Source organism: Parambassis ranga, chromosome 19 (genome assembly GCF_900634625.1).
Source record: "Parambassis ranga chromosome 19, fParRan2.1, whole genome shotgun sequence".
Classification (NCBI taxonomy): Eukaryota; Metazoa; Chordata; class Actinopteri; family Ambassidae; genus Parambassis; species Parambassis ranga.
This window is the reverse complement of record NC_041039.1, coordinates 18,063,466-18,085,311: the sequence shown is the minus strand read 5'-3', so window position 1 is coordinate 18,085,311 and position 21,846 is coordinate 18,063,466. Positions and strand designations below refer to the sequence as shown.

The 21,846-nt window shown below is 40.3% G+C and overlaps 2 protein-coding genes across 6 annotated transcripts in view; both read right to left on the bottom strand.

The window, feature by feature from the left end:
- Positions 1-5,746, bottom strand: part of mon2 (MON2 homolog, regulator of endosome-to-Golgi trafficking) — a 30,351-nt gene extending 24,605 nt beyond the window's left edge. For all 4 annotated transcript variants that reach the window (XM_028431358.1, XM_028431360.1, XM_028431359.1 and 1 more), the window contains exons 1-2: positions 5,251-5,746; positions 703-766 (exon numbers count right to left, since the gene is read on the bottom strand). In XM_028431358.1, coding sequence (XP_028287159.1) covers positions 703-766; positions 5,251-5,358 — 172 coding nt within the window. In that variant the 5' untranslated portion in view covers positions 5,359-5,746. The remainder of the gene's footprint in view (positions 1-702; positions 767-5,250) is intronic.
- Positions 5,747-8,244: 2,498 nt separating this feature from the next.
- Positions 8,245-21,025, bottom strand: slc6a13 (solute carrier family 6 member 13). Of its 2 annotated transcripts, none has more exons than XM_028431363.1 (15): positions 20,891-21,025; positions 15,364-15,564; positions 14,871-15,005; positions 13,647-13,787; positions 13,254-13,335; positions 12,970-13,102; positions 12,751-12,885; positions 11,664-11,767; positions 11,440-11,564; positions 10,983-11,095; positions 10,705-10,842; positions 10,320-10,422; positions 9,983-10,083; positions 9,654-9,824; positions 8,245-9,457 (listed from the first exon to the last, which is right to left on the bottom strand). In XM_028431363.1, the coding sequence occupies exons 2-15, from the start codon at positions 15,557-15,559 to the stop codon at positions 9,293-9,295; spliced, it is 1,842 nt and encodes a 613-aa protein (XP_028287164.1). In that variant the 5' UTR covers positions 15,560-15,564; positions 20,891-21,025; the 3' UTR covers positions 8,245-9,292. The 2 variants fall into 2 exon arrangements, with proteins under 2 accessions (XP_028287164.1, XP_028287163.1); XM_028431362.1 differs by lacking the exon at positions 20,891-21,025 and adding an exon at positions 18,650-18,824.
- Positions 21,026-21,846: the final 821 nt, after the last annotated feature.

Below are 21,846 nucleotides of genomic sequence, written 5' to 3'. Positions count from 1 at the left end.
ATTGAAAAGCTAATCTCTACTGGGCTTTATTATGAATAAAGGTTAAATGGCATCATTTTGACATGAAAAAAAGCAAAAGGAGAGTGTGGCCTTGGTACATTTGTGCACAGAGTGAGAAATAGTTTTCAGCTTCAATCATCATTACACACAATACGTTTTACCATTCATTCCTCTCAAAACAATGTATTAAGCTGCTGTGACAATCACCATTAAATCGAATGCATTAAACAATGAGAAACGGCTGAGCAGCGAGCTTCTGTGCAGTCTACAGCCACAGAGGGGCAGGTGGATGCAGTCAGTCATCAGTGGAACTGGGAAAATGTCAACTATGTGTCAACTCTGCAAATGTTACCAAAAGCTGGACCCGTTTATCACGAATGCCGATTCGAGTGTTGGGAGACTATTTGAAAATGTGATGCAATGAAATTTAGATAAAAACAGGCCTGTAAACACTGAGACGACACACTCATCTGTGTTTTATCCTATGACTCACAGACTGTCTGCTTTCATCAGGTAACATCATTCATGTTAAACTTCATTAATGCCGGGGGAAATTCTTGATCATTTATATTTGTGTTAGATTTAAGAAAACAATGTCTGTTTTGTTTTTTTTTGTTTTATGCTCTGACGGAGCAGATAACACTGCACCGTCTGTCTGAAAAATCAGTGTCTGTGTCACTTGTTGTAAACATTAGCACTCACCTGCCAGTATGTCTGTGTTCCTGGCTGCAATGGTCTTAATCTTTACAATGCCAGACTCTGCAGCCTAGAGAAAAAAAAAGAAGAAAGAGAGAGAGATGGACATTTAGGTCTCCATACCATGTATCAAAAGGTGCTGATTTTGCAGGACTACTGCACTACTGGTGGGAGACACAACTTCGATGTAATGATGGCCACAGGGGAGAAACGGGACAGCCTGGCTGCACACAGATATAGGGAAGGCTGGTAAATGTGCTAAGAATGGGCTTTGACTGGAGGAGGATGAGGTAGCAGAGAGTGATTTCCCCAGTGAGCAGTCAAGGCAGAGGTAAGATGTTAAGAAATGGAAAGAAGGTGAATGCAGAAGGAGGGAATATCATGGTTTGCAAACAAAATGTGAGCTCTTCCTTGTTTGTGTGAGAGAAACAGGTTCACCGGTTAAAACTGAGACTGACCGGAGGCCACAGCACGCCTGTCAAGATCTTCTGTCTTTCTTTCCAACCTCTGCTACTCACTTCCCTGGAACTCTCTCCATCACACCTTATTGTTCTATTCTAGTACCAAAAATAACACCGTACCTGGTATATCACAGACATTAGTATTAGCAGCAACATCCTCAACTGAGCAAGCAGCCAATGGGCCTTGATGTATTTTTCATACAGTGGCTGCATGGTCTGACTACATCCTGAGTGAGCATGCATGTGAAACAGCTGACTGGAGGCTAACTCCCACAAAATAGAGGTTCAAGTTTAAAGAAGGAAAGTGCTACCGACACCACGATGATATTAGACCAACCACTCTACTGTGTCATTTGAACAACCACAAGGTAGCACCACTGCAGAGCTCAACAATTCATAACCTGTAGGTTACAAAACAGCTGTGTAACCTACAGGTTATGCTTTAGACCTTTTATACAAACTAGGAACATTAGGTCTCCAATAATGAGTGCTTCTTGCAGAATTTCGGTGTTTCTCAGAACCTTTAATATAATTATTAAAACAATATCTGCAATATGCAATCTATCTCTGTAAATCTAATGTTTGCCATGTACTGTAGTTAAATAAAAACCAGTAATAAAACCAATTAGGCAGGAAATAACAAGGCAATAACCAATCGCATGTAACAGTCAATTGTGTTTAATGTTGCCTTCGCATGTATTTACAATTGTGAGCCTGCACAACAGAACATACCTGCCACAATCTAGTCAACAGAAATAAGTCGGTGTGTTGCACACTGGCAACATTTTTTATTATTTTCTTTGCAGGCAGTTAAAATAGTATTCTGTCATTATGAGCCAACTTCTTGAAATCTAATCTTGGAAAATGTCATCTATTTGCTGTGACTGCTCAGAATTCTGTTTTCCTCACTGCTGCAGAGTCTGAGTCGGTCAAACAGAACCGGGGAAACCAATAAAAGCCTTTAATTAGAAGCAGATTGTTTGTGTTTCCTTTGTTCAGCCTCCAGCAGAACCATGTGCTTCATCTTCAAACTCATTACAATGCATCCTCCCATGTGAGAAATGTTAACGGCTCTCAAAAAAAATCGTACCGACTCTTCACAATGAGATGCTTTTTATATTGGGCAGATCATTGCTGCAGACTGGTTGACTGAAAAGGGTGAAATCGCTCCCTTTTTTTCCTCCTACTTCTTATATTAAGGGCTTTTAAAGTGTCCAGGTGTAAAGTGAAGCCTTTATGTCTCTCTGAAACCTGCCAAAATTATGAAGTCACCTCCATGTGGACGGAAACACCACTGATGACAGAGCAGCAGCAGGAATTAGGCTGCGGTTACAGCAGTCTTTCTATAAAGCCCCAGTCTGCTAGCAAAGGTTTTGTATCTATTCTAAGGCCAGAAATCTCAAGAAGTAACATTAAGCTGGTCAACTTCAACACATACACAGCCACTCAATCACTATCACACACTGTTTGCTGTGGTTTATTGCTACAAAAGGAAATACCAATGTATTTTGGTACGTGTTGGGTACAGCCACAATAGCAGGTCTTTCTCAGTATGTGGCAAAGCCTGGGTAACAAAACGTATCTAGCAGTGAATGCTTGGTCAATAAATAAGTTTGGTTGCTCCTCCATAAATAATTAATTTCAGTTTGTTTTCATTGTAGAATTTAATCTTGGAAGAGAGACACACTTCTGCAGGCATGACCTGATGGCTGTTATTTTTAAAGAACATTCATATTTGCAAAATACTAAATACAAAACATGGAGAGGATTATAATTGTGGCATTTGGGCATACAAGGCACAAAGGCAAAACGTTTTCGATGCTTTCACTTCTTCTCAAGAGTCTTTTTTTTTCACGAGGATGCATAAAGTGGAACTGATCCATGTCTGTGGACCACCTCTTTGAAAAGTAACATTAGTTAAACTCATCACAGTCTGACTTCCTCTGAAACCCTCTGAACTCAGCAGTTTTCTGGAACTGACTTAGCATAAAGTGAAAAGGGGCTTATTCAGACAGCTCTTCAGTGTAATAGTGCCAGTTCACCAAATCATCCCTACATGTTGTGTGGTTGTTTTGTCTCTGCACAGTCGGCATGACCCGTTTAGCAAGTGAGATGTAGTAGGAGAAATATATACAAAGGCTCTCCTCTATTATGCTTTTATTAATTCTGCAGGACTGCCTGAGACGGGCAGTAATATTTATCTACAGGCTACATACAGCAGACAGCTCCTGACTCTTATACAGAGAGAGAGAGCAGAGCAGAAAGCAACACTAGCAGTTCAGTAAATGATACTTGCCAAGATGAGTTCTGAGATTTTATGATACAAAAAAGAAAACAAAAAAATCAATGGGACTCTTCTTGGCTGCTCTTAACCCTGAGAAACCACTGGCTGTGATGCAATGTCACTGTGGGAGATGGATTGAGAAAGCAGGAGGAACTGGAATGAGGATTGCCTGGAACTAAAGGAGAAGGCTCGCATATTCCTCTTTTCGCAACAAGATATCATTGAATTCAATTCTAAACATGTTCTTTATTTAAAACACAAATGTTTGTTAGAAATAGAGTACCTCTGCTGAAATCTCATCTTAAAAGGAAGTGAGAACCGCATCGCTGCACTGAAATAATTCAACAAATCATTTGGATTCAAACAGTGACCTCTGGTACTCGGCTTTTCTGCTGCACTATAACATCCCAGCAAATACAACCATGACAGTTTGGATTGGAAAAGGATGTTACAATCACAACGCTATCAATCAGAGTGTGAGTGAGCTGAGGTTGTAGGAACATCAAAGTGGACCTCTGCTCACTGGTATGATCCCTGAGGAAAGGATGCTGCTAAGGACCAGGAAACCTGGGTGATGATAAATCAATATTTGAAGCAGATGCTTTATAACGGCCTCCAGGCACAAGGGCCAGCAAGCAGCTGGAGATGCGAGATCAGCTGTTTGCTTTTTATGGGTCTGTGTGACACAGCCACACCACTCATTGGGTAAAAAAAATATCAAGTATTTAAGTAAAGGGACTAAATCTGCAGTCTGAATCGGGACAACTAGCAGCACTTCTTGGGTTATCTTTCTTTTTTCTATGGGCCACAGATGACCTGTGTGACCACTGTTACAATTAAATGGAATTCATGTAAAGAGATGATGTCAGCCTTTTTCTGTATGTACACATAGTTGGGAACCATGGCCGAAAACAAACCGAACCGTTATGTTCATCTACTTCTGGCCTCGTAATTATATCCCTATTATTGTTTAGCCCTTTAAATGATGCTTAAAAACTGCCTTTGAGCCATACATGAACTCAGCCATGAGCACAGTCGAGTCAGGGGCAAAGTGGAGTCATAAAAGCGAGCTTGTCTTCCATGTAAGAGTCGTGCAATACACAAAGCACTGTTCAGGACCTGGACATTGCACCTCCTTGTACTATTCTGTCCTCAGACGTCAAAAGAAAATGTCCTCAGTCTGCATGTGCCAACAGCACAGTAAGTCCTCCCAAGGAAAACAGAATGAAATCGCTTGCTTTGTCAACACTGGCAAGGTTGTTGTGAAACCCATTCTGAAAGTCAGATCCCAAACTCATCAACAGGCATCATTATACCATATATCATATGATAGCACATGATATATATCATATGACAGCACATGATATATATCATAGCCCTGAGGGGCTGTTCTCATACTTTTGTTGAAGCACTCTAACATAGGGCTAAAAGGAAACTAGTTTAGGTAAAGACTGCCACATGTAAAGCACCATCAACTTTACTATACAGTGTAGGGACTACATCTAATGTCCCCTGAAGTTAGACCTGCCTCTGAATGAACCCTTAAAATAAACAGCTACGTGTACATTAAACTGTAAATAAAAACACCTGTATCAAGGCCCAGCACCTCATCTAACTTTTAATGTACCAGGTACAGTATGAGGACAGTGTCCACAGCAGACAGCACAGCAGAAGAGGCCCGGTTCATGGAGAAGCAAACTCAAACATGTAAAAATCTACATTATTAAAAACATAAAACCAGGTTCAGAAATGCAACACGGTGCTAAACACCGAGGTGGCGGTTCAGTGAAGCTAGCTAGCCGGGCTAACCTCTTTGACTGGGGGGAATTTCTTCTTGCACTCCATGGAGAGAGACCGCAGATCCGTCTGCATGTTCTCCAGCAATTTCTTCACCGCTTCGGGACTGCTCGTCGACATCTTTGACGGTGTCTTCGACAGAAATCTCTTAAGAAAACTTTACACGTTAGGGAATGCAGGAGCGCAGTCGCCCCCCACCCATCCACCGCCGCGGGGATATAATCCGTTGCTACTTTATTCGCTTCCCTTGGAAAAGAAAATAAAAACGCCGCGGTCCATTGACACAGTATCCCACTTCTTCTCTGCTTCTGGCGCCTGTGCGCAGGAAAGCAGCGATGACACCGGCATACGTTCGCCTTCTTCACAGCACGTTCACATTAGCTTCGAGGAGCGGCATCGTTACTCTGAATTTCTGTTTTCATAACGCTGCTCACAAGTCGAGGATATTTGCTAAATTGAGCAGTCTGCCATCAGCGGCCGTGTCAGCTCCACTTTCTTTCCCACAATGCTCTGGTGGACAGTGACACGTCAGTCAGACTTCCGTAAACAGTGGTGGATTCAGAATAATGGCTGCAGCGACCCCTGCTGGTCAGACCATGCATGACCGCTGTGAGGCCATAATGTCTGATCAGGATAGGAAACAGAAAACATATTTTTATATTCTAAAAATATTCACAATTATTATTATTATTATTATTAGTTTGATTGCTGCAAAGCAGTGGTAAATCTCTCCAAAGTCTCCAAAATGTCAACAGGTTGCAGAATGGTTGAAATATTAAATTAAAAAGCTGGTAATTCAAGAACATTTACACAAGATTCAATGCAAGGTGCTACATTTTTAAAAAAGTGATGATGGATTAATTGAATTGTTTAATAGTGTTTGCATAATTTATATTGGGAAAAGAAGAATTATAAAGTATGGTTCAAAGTAAAACTGTATTAATTGCAAATGAAAGTGTGTGTCTGAAAACCAGTTTGATGACATCTGGGTCTGTTTAATGGTGAGTTTAAAATACAAATAAGTGGTTTTTGAAAAAGAAAGGGCATGTGTAAAAATCTGGGTGCTGATGAAGTATGGTTCAAAGCCAAACTGATGTTTATTGATGAATTTATAATACAATTACAGGTTCTTCATTGTGCTTTTTCCAAGAGTTTAAATCGAGGCAACTAGACTCAAGGATTGTTTTTTTTTGAAGACGTTTCGCCACTCCCCCCAGAACTGAAGAAGCCACTTGGGGGAGTGGCGAAACGTCTTCAAAAAACAATCCTTGAGTCCAGTTGCCTCGATTTAAACTCTTGCAAATGACTATGACCTGGATGAATGAGAGCATCCACGGATATAGTTCTTCATTGTGGTTGTGTGTGTGATTATTATGGGTTCTGTGTTGGCTGTTGCATTTCAATCCACAGGACCAGGATGACTGGCAACAGCTGCTTCCTAAGACTGAAGTCCACCTGCAGATGCTGGATGTTCACCCAGATGCTAACAGCAGATTAGCAGAGGAGGCACTTGATCAAGACATTCTGCATGCCTGTTAACTCCTGTCGACTGCTAGAATCACCTTGGGTGTGCGCCAATTCTTTAATTGCCGAGGTATTGCTATTTTCACTCAGGTAAATACTTCCACCACCAGTGAAGTAATATGAATAATAATTAAAACTCTAATGTCAGTACTACATCCTGGGGACGCTCCTTCTTAGTTTGATTTTTTTAATCATATATAATCAGTTTCTGTTTGAGATGTTCTATTTACACTTAACTGATTATAGAAAAGTGCACCATTCAGCATTGCTATTGTTCTTGAGTCTGGAACATGATATGTGTAGACCTTGTAAAAAGGAGCACCTATTCCCTGAGGCTATAGTGGCACAGTGCCAACCAGGCCGAGCCCACATTCTCTGCAAATTGTACCACGTTTCTTATTCTTGTGCTGACCCAGATTCCTTTTCTCCACTTGAAAGTTTCAGAAGTAAATATATTAATTTAACTTTCTGATCAAAACCATTCTGTTTTTAAGGGTTACTGAACTTGTGAGACACTGGGGCTGTGCCTCGTATGGAGCCCTTCACCGATTGTTGTTTGTTCTTCAGGCTGCAGGAGTTCGCTGCTGTCTTCCAGATGAAAGTACGATTGTCTTCAGGGAGCTGGAGTACAAACTAACACACCTTACAATGCTTCTGATGTGTGATGAAAGGGGAAAAAAAAAACAGCAATGAGAGCAACAAGAGGACAGAAAATCTTTCCATATCATACAGGTGAGATGGAGCTACATTCAGGTTGCTTAATGCATAATGGTTCAAAGGTCTGTGTTTGGAATGGATATTCATACTTTATTTTAGAAAACAGTCACCTGCTTATCACTGACAACCAAAAGCTTTGACCGGCACCCCCATCAAGCACTGTATGCACTACATGTCAAAGTGTGATATTTCTTTCAAGCAGCACACACTGCGTCTTGTCAAAGCACTAAAAGAGAACACCCCAAGCAAATTCCCACTATTTATGAATATATTTACATAGTCTGAGATGTGAAGAAATGACAGAGCAAAGCTTTGTGCTGATCATAGTCTCCTCAGGGTCACCGACTATGAATAATGACTTCCATTCAGATTTTAGTTTTTTCAGCCCTAATGTATATTAGAAACACAAACTGTGATTATATTTTTATACTTAACATACAGTCACACTGACTTAAATTTCTTCTTACAACAATATATAACATTATAGATGACTAAAGCACCAACTTTAGATACACAGTATAATACAGTATAGTGTAACATGTGTTTTTGTCATAGACAAAGCAGTACTTCTGTTTTTTTAAGGGAAGTAAGGCTCTAAGAAACAGTAGACTGTTTACATTCATTATACTTCATATCATATTATTATTAATATTTAATCCAATAGTATTTAATAGATAAATAGTTGTATGTTTGTAATTCATTAGACTGTACGTGATCTAAATTGTTGACACATTTCCTTCAGAATAATTTATCCCACAGAACATGTAGGTTTGAAATGAAAGTATTTTTATTTAGGCATAAAAAATAGTTTTAGCATATAAAAATTACATTTCTAGAAGTATTCTCTAACCAGTAATCAATCATATTCAGTCCGACACAGGGTGAAGTTCATTATATTAGGGCAGAATATAAGATGATGTTGTTTTTGGAATAGAAGCCTTCATCCAACCGGCCCTTCTGATATAATCTAAGTGGTATAACTGGCCCCTCTCAGGCACATTTTAATTTCATATAATTCAGCACATTAGCGATAAGGGAAACCTGTCTAAATTAAGATCCTGTCAGAGGACTGATACAAATATAAACATGTAACTGAAAACACTGAAGAAATAAACACAAAATACATCATAATACATTGAAAAATTAAATGTACATTTTAAAATCCAATCCTTTTGGAGATTAGTATACTTTTGTATAAATGTGTTTTATTTTTTTTTTTTTTAAAGTATCATCCTGAGATGACACCTTTCTGTTGTTAAAAAAAAAAAGCTGTCAGTGCTGGTTGCACTCTGTATACATCAAAGAAATGCATTAAAACACAAATGGATTTTTATTCAAGTTAGCATTAATGAACTGTCCACTCCTCTAGCAGCTCCTGAGCTCCATCTGCTGCAGACAGCTGTTAGAAATGTAGAGAGTAACTGGAATGAACGCGGACAAGCTGAATATTAGAGAATGTCTATAACAGAAGAAAATGCTTCCTTAGAAAGCAGCAATGTTATATTGCAGCCACTGTGTAACAACAGTGCTCACATTTCTGAATGTATGTGTTACTCTGGCCTCTGGAAAAATGAGATGTTGACCAACTCTCAAGAAAAAAAGGCTGTAAATCTTAGGATGAGTTTGCCATCATCATTCTGCATGCTGAAGGCACCAAACTCCAGCAGCAAGTACACAGTTACAGGTGACTATGTGCCTGTTTCACCACCTTGTCTGGTGAGGTATTGCAGAGAGAGCTGTGATGGGGCCAAAGTGTCAAAGCTGAGGAGTGATCTTTGACCCCTGCAGGGCTCTTATTCCAGCCTTCAAGTCTTTAGCAATGAGACTCCTTCTCATCCACGGGGAAGTAGCCGTCCTTAGTGGGGGGCGCCCTCTGTTGGAGGCTGTCGCCGTCTGCTGCAAAGATGGCCAGCATCCTCTCCTGTTCCTGCTTTGTCTTCGGTAAGTCAGGGGAAGGAGTGGTCAAGAGAGTGATTCGCTGTGAATGAAAAATGAAACATAAACATATTTAAAATACAGAAACTGTTTATTACTGAACTAAAACACCTTCAAAATAAAGCTCAGGACAAATTGTCTGGTTCATATATCCGTTGTTAATACTTAAATATTAAGTAATCTTGTGTCAATTATTCGTTTAAACTAAAAGAATTTGACTGTTTTAAAGTAAGATTTACTTCTCTCAGTGTTCCTGGGGTGTAGTACAGTTTAGCTGCAATCCAGAGAGGGATACAAAGCATGGAGGTGAGTGCCAAGATCCAGCCAATCCCATGCCCCCACCATGGATACTCATACTCATTGTTGTACTTCAGAGGTGAGTACTTGATCAAGGCAAAGGCAAAGGTTCCCTGATGAAGAGACAAAGAAGGATATTTATTATGCTTCTACATCCTGTGTGTGAGCTACAGATATGTGTGCAAATTCAAATGTATTCTCAATGTTAGCCAGCAGATGTAGCTGTTCTTTAAGGGTTGATACAAGCATGCATGTTGAAAGGAAAACCCACAAAGCATGTTGCAGGGGTGAAGAACAGCCAGCAGTACTTGATGACAGGGCCGGGGCGATAGCCAATCATATCCTCTAAGTTGTCATAGAAACGATCGGCCCCTGTAATCAGAGGAGACTGACATCAGTTTCACTCTGAACAGCAGAGATCCGAAGAGAAACATTAGTCTGACACTAATTACTAAATGATTTCATATTGTCATATAATCAATTACTTAATTTTCTATGAACAATTGTATTCAAATCAATAATAAATACATCTTCCGTTAATTTTTTAATATGAGCTGTGAGATTAAACCCATTTTAATTAAGTCTTATAGCCTTACTAACACACTCACCATATACCCAAGCAATGCAAACTGTCTCAAATATAGCCACAAAGAGCAGACACATCCCACTGGCTGCGTAGTAGTCAAAGAGCTGGAACACATACATGCCTCCCTGTGGGTGCAAACAGGAATCATTTCACAGTCATGTGGATAAAACTTAAAGGAGTTTAGTAGACAGCCTATCATTACCACAGCGAAATGATAAAAGACAAGAATGTCTTCATTTAAAATTCAAACCCAAATGCCCGGAAGCTCTAAAATTTCACATTCACATGTCACTTTATTCTCTTTTATGTTCCTAATTGGTAATATTGCCAGAACAAGATGTCATATATAAATTATAATGGTTGTTATGAATTGTGATGATATGCTAATTGTGTAATCTTAGGCTCACCTCAGTCAGCATAATGAGCCCCAAGAGGAAGGATACCACAGCCACTGCCAGGATGAAGAGCTCCCTGCGGTTCTTACGGCGGAACGTGGAGGGATACATGTCCACCATGGCCGTCACCAGGCTCTCCACACACACGAACTAACCAGCAAGTTAAACAACATCAAGTATTAGACTTAAATCACGACTATAAATCACTAGAAAACATTCAACAGAAGCTATTCATAACATGGCTAATACCACTGTCATTAACCACTCGATATGTGTATGCCTGGCCTCACCTGACTGTCCAGTCCCAGAAAAACAATCATAATGAAGAAGCAGCAGGCCCAAAGAGGTGAAAAAGGCATCATGGACACCGCGCGGGGATAAGCTATGAAGGCCAGACCTGGACCTGGGATGCACAGAAAATGTATTAAAAGTCAGTATTGTTGTCTAAACTTACAGGCCGTAGAAAAGCCAGCTTTCAAGTGATCAATAACTGCTACTGTTTTGAAGAATGTACATTCTTAAGCAGTCAATTTCAATATGAAAATAATATTTCATGGTTGAATAATAATTATGTTTATGCCACTTCTTAGAGACACACAACGGTCTAAATTACTACCAGAATGCATGAATAATTCCAGAATAACTGAGCTTAAATAGCTGATATAACACATATTTAAACGCAGATTAATCAATTTCATAATATTAATAATACCAATGAGGCAGTCAAACATTAAAGGAGCTACTAACCAGATTCAGCCACTTCTGAGATGGGCACATTTTGCTCGTAGGACATGAATCCCAGGATGGAGAAGATGGCAAATCCTGCAACAAAACTGGTACCACTGTTCAGAAAACAGAGGGACAAGCAATCCCTGGAGACAGCAGAGAGGACATATCATGATCAGTAGGAGCTTGTAGTGATACATTTCAAAATAGTAGCAGATATTACCAGGACTAGAGATTTTACTCACTTGTAGCAGTTGTTGTTATACTTATTGTAGCTTCCCAGGGCGGTGAGGCAGCCCAGGCAGATGGCATAGGAGAAGAAGATTTGAGTCCCAGCATCCATCCATACCTTTAAATGGGACAGAAACAATATAGTCAAAGGGTGGTTTGAAAATATATCTACTGTCTGCTGTGCCCACTGTGTAATGTCTTACAAATGTGTCCTCAACAATTTAGACCTGACTGACTCTTCCATTCTACAGGTGCTCAGACGAGTCTGTTGTGAAGCCGCTGCTGTGCATTGTGAGCCTGATTTTCACACAGTCTTTCATTTTCCCTCCACATTGACAAACACAATCTAACTCCAATGCATCCATCAAATCCCAAAGCTCTCACCTCTCACCCCCCCCCCCCCCACCACCCTGACATCGTCCACCCAGCAAAGCCTATTATTCATCTCCACCTCTGAGGCGTAACTCTTTGAACACTTGCTCACACACTTCAAAATTCAAATTAGGTTTCTCTTTCTTTTTGTAATTCTGGTAAAGTGCTCCAAGAGCACTGGGGCATGTTTTAGATAGTTGGCAGCCTGGAATGAGAACCTGATTGACAGAGGATCCAACCAACAGCACAAGCTCTGGACACAACAGACAAAGGCAGGTATTCCCAAAGCATCAACTCCACCAGCCTGGCTTGACTTGGCCTGCACACATGGGACTTGTATTCTTGTATTCATCCTCTGAGCCCCTTAGAGAGAGAATGAAGGGGGGCCCTTGTCATTCTGATCGCAGTCTTATAGTGAGGGAAGAAGAAAATGTGAAAGTTCCTGCTACCAGAAGTCCTCCAGATCCACTCTTCATTTGTTAGAGCTGCTTAAACTGCTTGTTAAATTAGTGAAAAGGCAGGAAGTAAAGTGTCAGAATTCATGTTCTCTTCTTAAACTTATAACAACTGACTTTTGCTAATTTGACACCAGTTCACACTGAATAATCACCACCTGTTTGTCTGCATGATACAATACCTGAGATCATCTACTGAGAATAGTGTATTCAAGGCATCATTTAACCAGATGTGGCTGCATATCTGTTCATTTTTCTACATTTTTCAACCTACTTGTGGGTCAGCAAGCCGTCCCAAGTCTGGGTAAAGGTAGAAGTGGATTCCCCGTGAGGCACCTGGCAGTGTGACCCCTCTGATCAGCAGGATCACAAGCATAACATAAGGGAAAGTGGCTGTGAAGTAAACTACCTGCAAGGAAACAACATCACTTCAAATATTAATATTGCACATTATTACTGATACACAGTCAGTGCGCATGGTGGGAGGCCTCACTTTGCCGGTGGATTTGACTCCCTTCCAGATACAGAAGTAGCAGATGACCCAAGCAATGGCTAGGCAGATAACCAGGTCCCAGTTCAGAGAGCCAATGTGGTCAATACCTGAGGAAATTCTCAGCACTCTGCGCCTGGAGGACACACACAGGTAACAGTTAAAGCTTCTGCACAGGGTTGTATCGTAGAAAAAACAAGTCTGATTTCATGAAAATGGATTTTTAAATCATTTCTCCCATGAATGTAAGGCCATATGAGGACACAGTGAAACAAAAAGGCACTTACTCCCAGAACTCAATGACAGGAGAAGTGGCGTTCTCATGGAGATTGATGGAACTATTCCCCCTCTGAAATGCCATACAGGAATCTTGAATGAAGGATAGACAAAAAACACATTCAATCCTGTGAAGAAATCCAAGCTTTCTCTGAGGTTTCCAAGTTACACAAAGGCAAGAGAAACAATGCCACCACTGAGGCAAAGGAGTGAAGTGGTGCACAAACACTGCCCCCGCAATATATGAAGGAAATGATGAAGGAGGCACCAGAAAAACAACACAGGGTAATGTTTTTAACATCATTTTATACTATGCTGACATTTACAGAAAGACAAGAAAGACAAACTACAACTGCACTTAAAACACTGTGCCTATATTAAAATGCTGAGTGAGCATGTCTCACCTGTGTTCCATGTGTTGTTGCAGGAAGCCCAAGGCAGATCCCAGGTGAAGGAGTTGGACAGAAAGAAGATGGCCCATGCTAATACAACGATGTAGTAGATATTTAGCAGCGCAACAATCACCTGGGTGGCATATCCCACTCCTGGAAAAAGAAAATATGCCATTTATTGCATGAGCAGTGATATGATTGAGTTCAATAAGTCAGCAGCACATTGATAACATCAAGACATCTTCACACAGCGTCTTTCACCTGAAGCTCCGAGTTTCTACTATAATACTGGTGCTGGTGACGTGTCCAGCAGGGTTGTACAAAACTCAGAATTGAGTTGAGAATGACGCCTGAATTCCATTTCAGTTCTTGAATCTGAATTTGAATTGAAATCGCAAACAGGAAGCGGAATTGCAATTCAAATTCAAATTGCAGGAAGTAGAATTGGAATTCCATGAAATTCCAAAAGATTCATGATACATAATTAAGATAAATTTAACAATGAAGCTTTACAGTGGATATTACAACCTGAATTTTATACAAATATTATTGTATGGACTTTATGTACACAATACTTTATTATAGCAATTAGGCCTACTTTATTAACACATTAAAAACAGATCGTTAAATTTGTAACTTTCTAATTGACAGGACAGCACTTCATTTCCCAGAATACCTTGCTGTATCCAAGTCTTCAAAATGGTTGTCCAAACATTTGGGCCATTTTGCTTGGAGCGCACTTCAGTGAAATGAGCTAACTGAAGGCCAGAGCTGGTTTGTATTTTGGATTTTTGTGATTATAGCAACATGCAAAACAAAAACACACATAACAGGACACCTGTGCTTGTTCATTTTGGTGGGACAATCCCCACAACACATGGAAACCACAGAGCAATCTGCAACTACTGCAGTGCTCCAATCTGTGGTTGCAAGAAGGCGACCTCAGATTCCAAAGGCACCTCCCGGTAAGTCTACAGATTTGTAATCTGTCTTTTATTCTGATGACCATGGCATGCATTTGCATTTGTTACCTTATACCCTATTCTGTTTGAAATACAATGACTTATATAATCCCACTATTTCTCATGTGCTTGTGCAAATCATGAATCCATTTGAAAGCAAAGTAGCTTCAGGGGCAGGAGTCTATGATGTACATATGTCGGACAAAATTCAACTCACATATACAGTGTCTGAACATTAAATGATCTTTAATAATGATGATAGAATGTAGACTACCTTCAAACAGTGGGCAAATTTTCCTCCAGCAGGTGATGCCTCCCTCACTGGTGTACTGACCCAGAGCTGTCTCCAGGAAGAACACGGGAATCCCACACGCAAACAGGAAGATGAGGTATGGTATAAAAAAAGCGCCTGTACAAAAGCACATTAAAGTAACAGTTCAGAGACTTTGGGATGTTTAAATAACATGTTAGCTTGATTGTGTTTTTTTGTGTTTCTATTATAAGTTAATAAACACTGACTCGTAACATGCGCTAACATGCGGCACAGACAACGTCAAAATCTGTCTTTTACCTTCTCTAAATAACCGTTTTTTTAATAGATGACGTATTAACCCAAAGATTCTTACTGTCTAAGCAAATTTATAATGATTGACTCTCAGAAGCTGGTTGTGTAACTGCTTTGCAAGCAAAGACGGAGATGGGAGTGTTGTGTTTGCGCTGCACAGCCAATAAGATTTGAAACCAGAGACGGGAATCTTACCACTCACCTCCTCCATTTTTATAACAAAGATATGGAAAACGCCAGACATTCCCCAGGCCGATGATTTCTCCAGCTACTGACAGAACAAACTCGAGCTTGTTGCCCCACTGACCCCTGTCTGTCATCTTCTCCTCCGTACTGGGTACAATGTCCAGAGGCCTGCTGTGGCCATTGGAAGGTTCCACCTTTGCCGTGTGCTCCATCTCTCCTGTGAGACAGACCAGAGGGAGTATAAGAGACAGAAACACTGGAGGATGATTATGAAATGATCGACTACAGATAGTATTCAACTATTATAATAGTAGTGAATTAGCTTGAAAACAAATTAAGACACAAGAAGAAGAACAAGTGATGAAAACACATCAGTGACTAAATTGGTTTCCCACCCTTTTTAATGTTTTGTGCGATTCTTAAGCACATTAAGTTGACTTAGAAATTGAAGACTAATTCTAAATAAATATTAAGATAAGGGGAAAGGGGATTTCAGCACGTTCTCACTCAGTTCCCTGTGCCAAATATCTGTTCATGTATGAATATGTTTACATCAGCAATAATATGCGACATGTTACCCCATTTGTGTTGATGAGGTCAGTAATGACTTGGAGGTTACGTGACCGCGTTAGAAGTTGGTCAAGCCCCCAGCCAGTCCCTGTTTCAGGGCCAATGCTGCTGAAAGAATTTCCCTCTGTGGAGGAAACAGACAGCTCACTGACTGTGCTCACTCCTGTCAGGTTGCATTAACAAGCTTCTCACCAACCCTTCTGTTACCCCCTTTTTTCCTCTCTCCACAACATATGGTGGTCACTGCTGCAGTCCAAACCCTCACAACAAACTGCTCTCACATCTACAGAAAACATGCTCACACAAACTCTTGATTCTCTCACATCAACACAAATGTTTAGGCGCTGGTCTCACAAGACCTGTCCGTTTTCTTGAGTTGTGAAACAGGGGATGGGAATCCCATTTTGTCTAAAGTCTTGTGTGAAGGCATCTTTAGGAATGTGCTCCCACTGGCAAAGGGCAGAGTTGGAACACAAGTGTGACTTTGTATGTGCAGTGCATGATTTGTTTGAGCAGCCAAAGCCTGCTGCAGTGGAGCCAAATTGCGGTTGAGGTAAAAATAGAGCTCCTTGTCTCCAGAAGGTAGTTGGTGAGGATAAAGGCTTAGTGCAACAAAAGCAGATTGGTCCGCTCCTTTGTGCTGGCAAATGAGAATCCTAAATGGCCTTAAAGCCACAACACCATTCAACTCAAGTTTTCACAGCTCCAATGTGAACTACCCCACCTAAAAACACGTCATTTTAACAGCAGGGACTAAATGGTGGAGTAACTCCCCCTGGGATTAATGAAGTATTTCTGATTCTGATAAAACATTATGGATAAAACACAAGGTGGTCACACACATTATACACAGGACATCCGAGTTCAGCCACGCTGTGAGAAATGATGCCAGGACTGAGGGTGACCTCATCGAGACACAGTGGAGCTTTATCCTGGAAAACTGTGCCAGCATCGCCTCTTTTTGAATCCCTGTAGACCAGAGGCGTCAAACTTAAATTGACGGGGGGCCACTCGCTGCTGTGCCCTGTGCGTAAATGCTCTCTCTCTCTCTCTTTGAATTAAAGCCTAAAAACAGCCCTAAACACCATGTACTGGACTTGAAGTTGCAGTTATCACTCACTATTATTGGGTATTTGAAGCTAAGATGTTAGCCTCCTCTGAAGCTGTGTGCCTCGTTTTTCCTCTGGTCTCCCTGATCCTTCTGCTCTCTGTGTTTAATTGAGCTGTATGAACTAAATCGTTTTTTGTTAGTATGACTGTGGTTTAATCAGTGAAATGTTGTGGGTAGTATAAAATCATATGAAAATGAAAATCTTACATTTACAATATAGATCAACATAGACAACATAGATCTAGGCTTGATCATGGTGTGGGCCAAATAGAACGCTGCCTTGGGTTTGACACATTGACTGCATGTATAAATATAAAAACAGCTTTAAAGGTCCAAGTATATAACACTGTTAAAAATGAACATTATCCAAACCATGTGTAACAGTAACAGCTATAGCATGTATTACACTGTGTACAGATACCAGCTGAAGTTAGCATGCTCAAAGATGCAGCTGTTCTTCAAAAAAAAAAAGGCTTTAGTTGTGATGCAGATTTGAATTTTATGCACCATTACTCTGCAGTGTGAGCGACCTGAACCGAGATAAGAGTCTGCACTTTGATACTGAGGCGAAAGTAAAATGAGTACCCTGCTAGACAGAAGTCAGTCCGACACTATCAATGTGCCACAGGAACAAAAGCCTGGCCAGTGAAGGTCCCTCAGTCCTGTGAGCCTTTGTGGCAGCTCATAGACAAAGGGAAAACTGTGGGCTCACACAATGCAGCTCAGAGTTATATATTCACAATGTCCAAACTAAAACAACACTGGATAAGTCACTTTGTGTAGCACATGTGGTTCACATGTAGCTGCAGCATGGTACTGATTACTCATGGAAGTATAGGTAAAAGTTAAAAGCACACATTTTTTACAGTAGTATATAGTAATCTGCTCTCACAATAATATATTATATACATAAAAATTCTTATTATTTATATTTTAAATAAATAAGAATCATTCATGTCTTTTTTGTGTTGAGTGTTCACCAACAAAGTATTTGTACGTCTTTACTGCACTTACGTACATTTTAACGTATTTATGCTTAAATAAAAATAATAGTGCATACTTTAGACTACTTTAGATTACATTTTGCAGTTATTATTTCTTATCCACTACATTTCTACAATAATAAAATTACTTTTTATGAATACAGTTTCGCCAAAATGTTGCCTCGAACCTACACAAAAATATGGATTATGTTGCTATCTCTGAAGTTTAAACCTATCAGCTCCAATGATAGCAGCACCGCGGTAGACTTGACTGTCGCTGGCCTCCTGGGCTTTATGCAGCTAACCTAACTGAGCCACCAGTGGGCGTATTTAAAAGATATGTTGATATTGTTTATGAAAATGGCACCACCTAGATATTGAGACAACTCATTGTGTCACTTTAAGTACATTTAAAAGTACTTAAGACATCCACTTAAGTAGGATCGTTGATGTAGCACTTTTACTGAAGTATATATTTTCGCTGGGTAATTTAAGTACCAAGCTTCAGTATATTTCCTCCACCACTGCAAATCATTTTAAGCAGCAGCCAATAAAGATAACTTTTCATATTATATCACCAACAGCAATAAATTAATTAATTATTATCTATGACATGATCAGGAATCAAAACCACTCACCTTTCATTATGTTGTTGTACAATTACAGTTTCCAGAAGAGACAGAGAGGCATCAAATGCAGGCCTGCTGCCGTTTCAGGTTTCACTATATAGCATGCATGGAGTAGGAGGGGCGAGTAGGAGATCTAAGAATCTGCAGTGAGATTTTCCCTCTGCTTTGCCCCTCACTGGAGACACTCCACCTCCCACAAACCCCTAACGTCCCCCCCCTTCATCCAGTTCCATTCACACTCCCCACACACACACACAACGCACACTCACTCCCTGCAGCACACTAGAGGTCTGTGTAGTCTCAGCGTGGTAGGCTGATTGCATAACCTTTTGACACACACATTCTCACAGGGCCTATCCAGAGAGCATCCAGATAGAATGGAGGAGAGTTTGATCAGACATTCAGATTGTGGGTATCTTGTTGACTTTCTTAATGCCTATAGGAAACATTTAAAGGCCCAAAATGCATTATACATAAATGCTTTGTTTTATTTGTGCAAGAAATCAATGCTAGTATTTCTGCATCTTTTCTTACTAAACATTCTCTCCTGCTTCACGAAATCTCTGATCCGAACACAGCTTTAATTCAGCCTCCGGAAAAGAGCCTTTATTCCCTCAACTAGACTCCTTCCTAACAGACCCAGAAGCCCATTCAGAATATTTTCCCACCACAGGGGTCCAGAGTGGCCTGGTTCAAGGCATTCGTTATAAGGTCACAATCCAGAGGGTCTTTAAAGAGGTGGGGATGGGGAGGGAGTGATGTGCTTCTGCTTTTTCTGTCTGAAATCTTTCAGGGTGAGCTCTTTTTTCTTTTTCCTTGTTTTGTCAGATTAAATTATAATGCAAGACACAGACCCATTAGCTTTACAAATGTCAAATTTTAAGGTATGATGAACTTTTTTTTATGACGTTTTGTGAACTAGTTCAAAAATGACAAAACTTTTAATTTCATTTTGGCTGTGTTTTAACTTTCTTTCTAACCCAGACTTAAGGAGAAAAGATCTTCCCTCGGATTAAAGGTCTTTTTTGTTATATTTGCAAATAAACATCAGATAAAATAATAATAACAAACAAAGCACAGAGGAGAGCTCGTCCATGAGCTGCTTTTCTTCTTTCCTTCTGCAGCTCCCTGCTGCTCTCTGTAACTGTACAGCCACAGGTCACTGCTCTGATTGTTGTGTGTGAATGGAAGGGTCCACGCTGTCTCTTCAGATCGAGCTCAGATGTGCATGTAAAGCCATCCAACCTAAAGGTTCCTATCATGAGAAGTTAAAATTTAGGTGACTAAAGACTAAACTTCTGGCTTTGTGGAGGCCTTTGCTCACAAGGATGGTTAATGATTCATTTTGATCTGAAAGACCTATGGTCAGTGGAAGAAAGGTGTATTGTATATTTAAACAAGGCTGCCTGTTCAACATTAGGATGCTTGATGCTACAAAGGACTGAGCGTCTTTTCCCCATGTGCAGGAGTCTGCAACATGATATAACTGATAGTGGCATATTGTAAAAAATCATGGAGAGTTAACTCACTGTAAATCTGTACATTGATTCTAACCGCTCTGTTTCTTTCCTGGTGGAAAATTTTTGCCCTTAACAAGCAGCCAGCGGCCATGAAGACTAAAGTAGGCAATAGGTGTGTACACAAAGATTACACAGTGTGTCAATATCGTGATGGCAGATTTGATCCGATCAAACTCTTATACCCTCTCTGGTCAAACAACACAGATAGAGCTCAGACATTATGATTCATATTAAAGTCTAAATGACAGTTTTTGGATTTATTACAGTTTCAGTTGTACCCAACTATACTAGTCTGTAAAATATAGTAAGAAGATAACAAAACCTGAAAACCAGAATTACCTTAACTCATACTATAAATTCCTGACTTGCTAGACTAATAATAGCTGTGAATTATTAACCAAAACAAACCTTTTTCTATAGTTTTACAAAAACAAGTGGTGGTATTTTTTAACAGTCAAATTCCAAATACTGTGTGTCGCTGATAAATATGAGCTGCTAAGATCAAGATTGCTAAGTTAAGGAGCCAGGTTTAGGATGAGACGCATCTTACTGTGTTATTTTGTATTGCACAACACTTAATACTCCATCTCAGTCCTCAACTGAAACAGACATGCACTTATATCCACACCAGCTGCAGTGTTCACTGTGGGCAGCCATGTCATAGCTGAGGCTGTTCCTGATGGTCTGCCTCACTTATTTTTTCCCTTAAAATAAACAGGGTTAATCATACCTTCACCACAGGGATGTGCTCCTCTGGTCCAGCAGGCTGAATTATGTTGGAAGTTTCATCAAACCTGTCCCATTCACATCCGCTTTGTTGTTGTAGTTTCAAAGACCAACAGTCCGGAATACAAAGTTACCCAAATCAAAACTGCGTTTCATCATGAAACGGGACATGAAACACCTTTCAGAGCAGGTTTTTCTTCATGATTTATATAACTTTAATTGGGATAAAATAAGGGCTATTGTGTGTGAAAGTTCTTTTATGTTTATTGTTGGTATTCATGCCTCATTCAGAGAATTCAGAGTAAAAGGACAGAACAATGTTTGGTTTACCCCAGAGTTATCGAAACTGTTACATGAACGCAACCTGGCTTGGGCAAAAGCCAAAAAACCTCAGTTACACATGAAATGGTTAAAATTCAAACAACCAGGCAACACATGCACAGCTGCCATCAAGAGACTTGTTGCTGCCACCTTTATGTCGGTGTTGGATTATGTTGATGTCATGTATATGCATGCATCTGCTCAGAGTCTACGAGCTCTTCACGCTGCCTAGCATGGAGCTCTGAGGTTCTTTGCAGGTCTCAGAGCTCTGCTCCATCACTGTGTGCTTCACGCTTGTGTTATCTGGACTTTCTTGTCATCTGGTTGTAAAGCGTTGGCACCTGATCATACTGGGTCAGCTTCCACCTGCTTAGGCATGCTTATTTCCCAGTAAAGTGTAGGTTCCTACAGCCTCCGTTCCCATTGCTTGTTCTTATTGTCTGTTCCAAAGGTTCGGTCTGAGCTGGCGAAGAAGGCTATTCATTCTGCTGCCCCCCCCCCCCCCCCCCCACTGCATGGAATCTCCTACAAAAGCTGGCTTCTGATTCTTTTAAAATGATTTTGAGTTTTTTTTTTGAGATTTTGAGTTTGAGTTTTTTTTTTTTTGTAGTCTGTACACCAGAAATGATATAATCCACA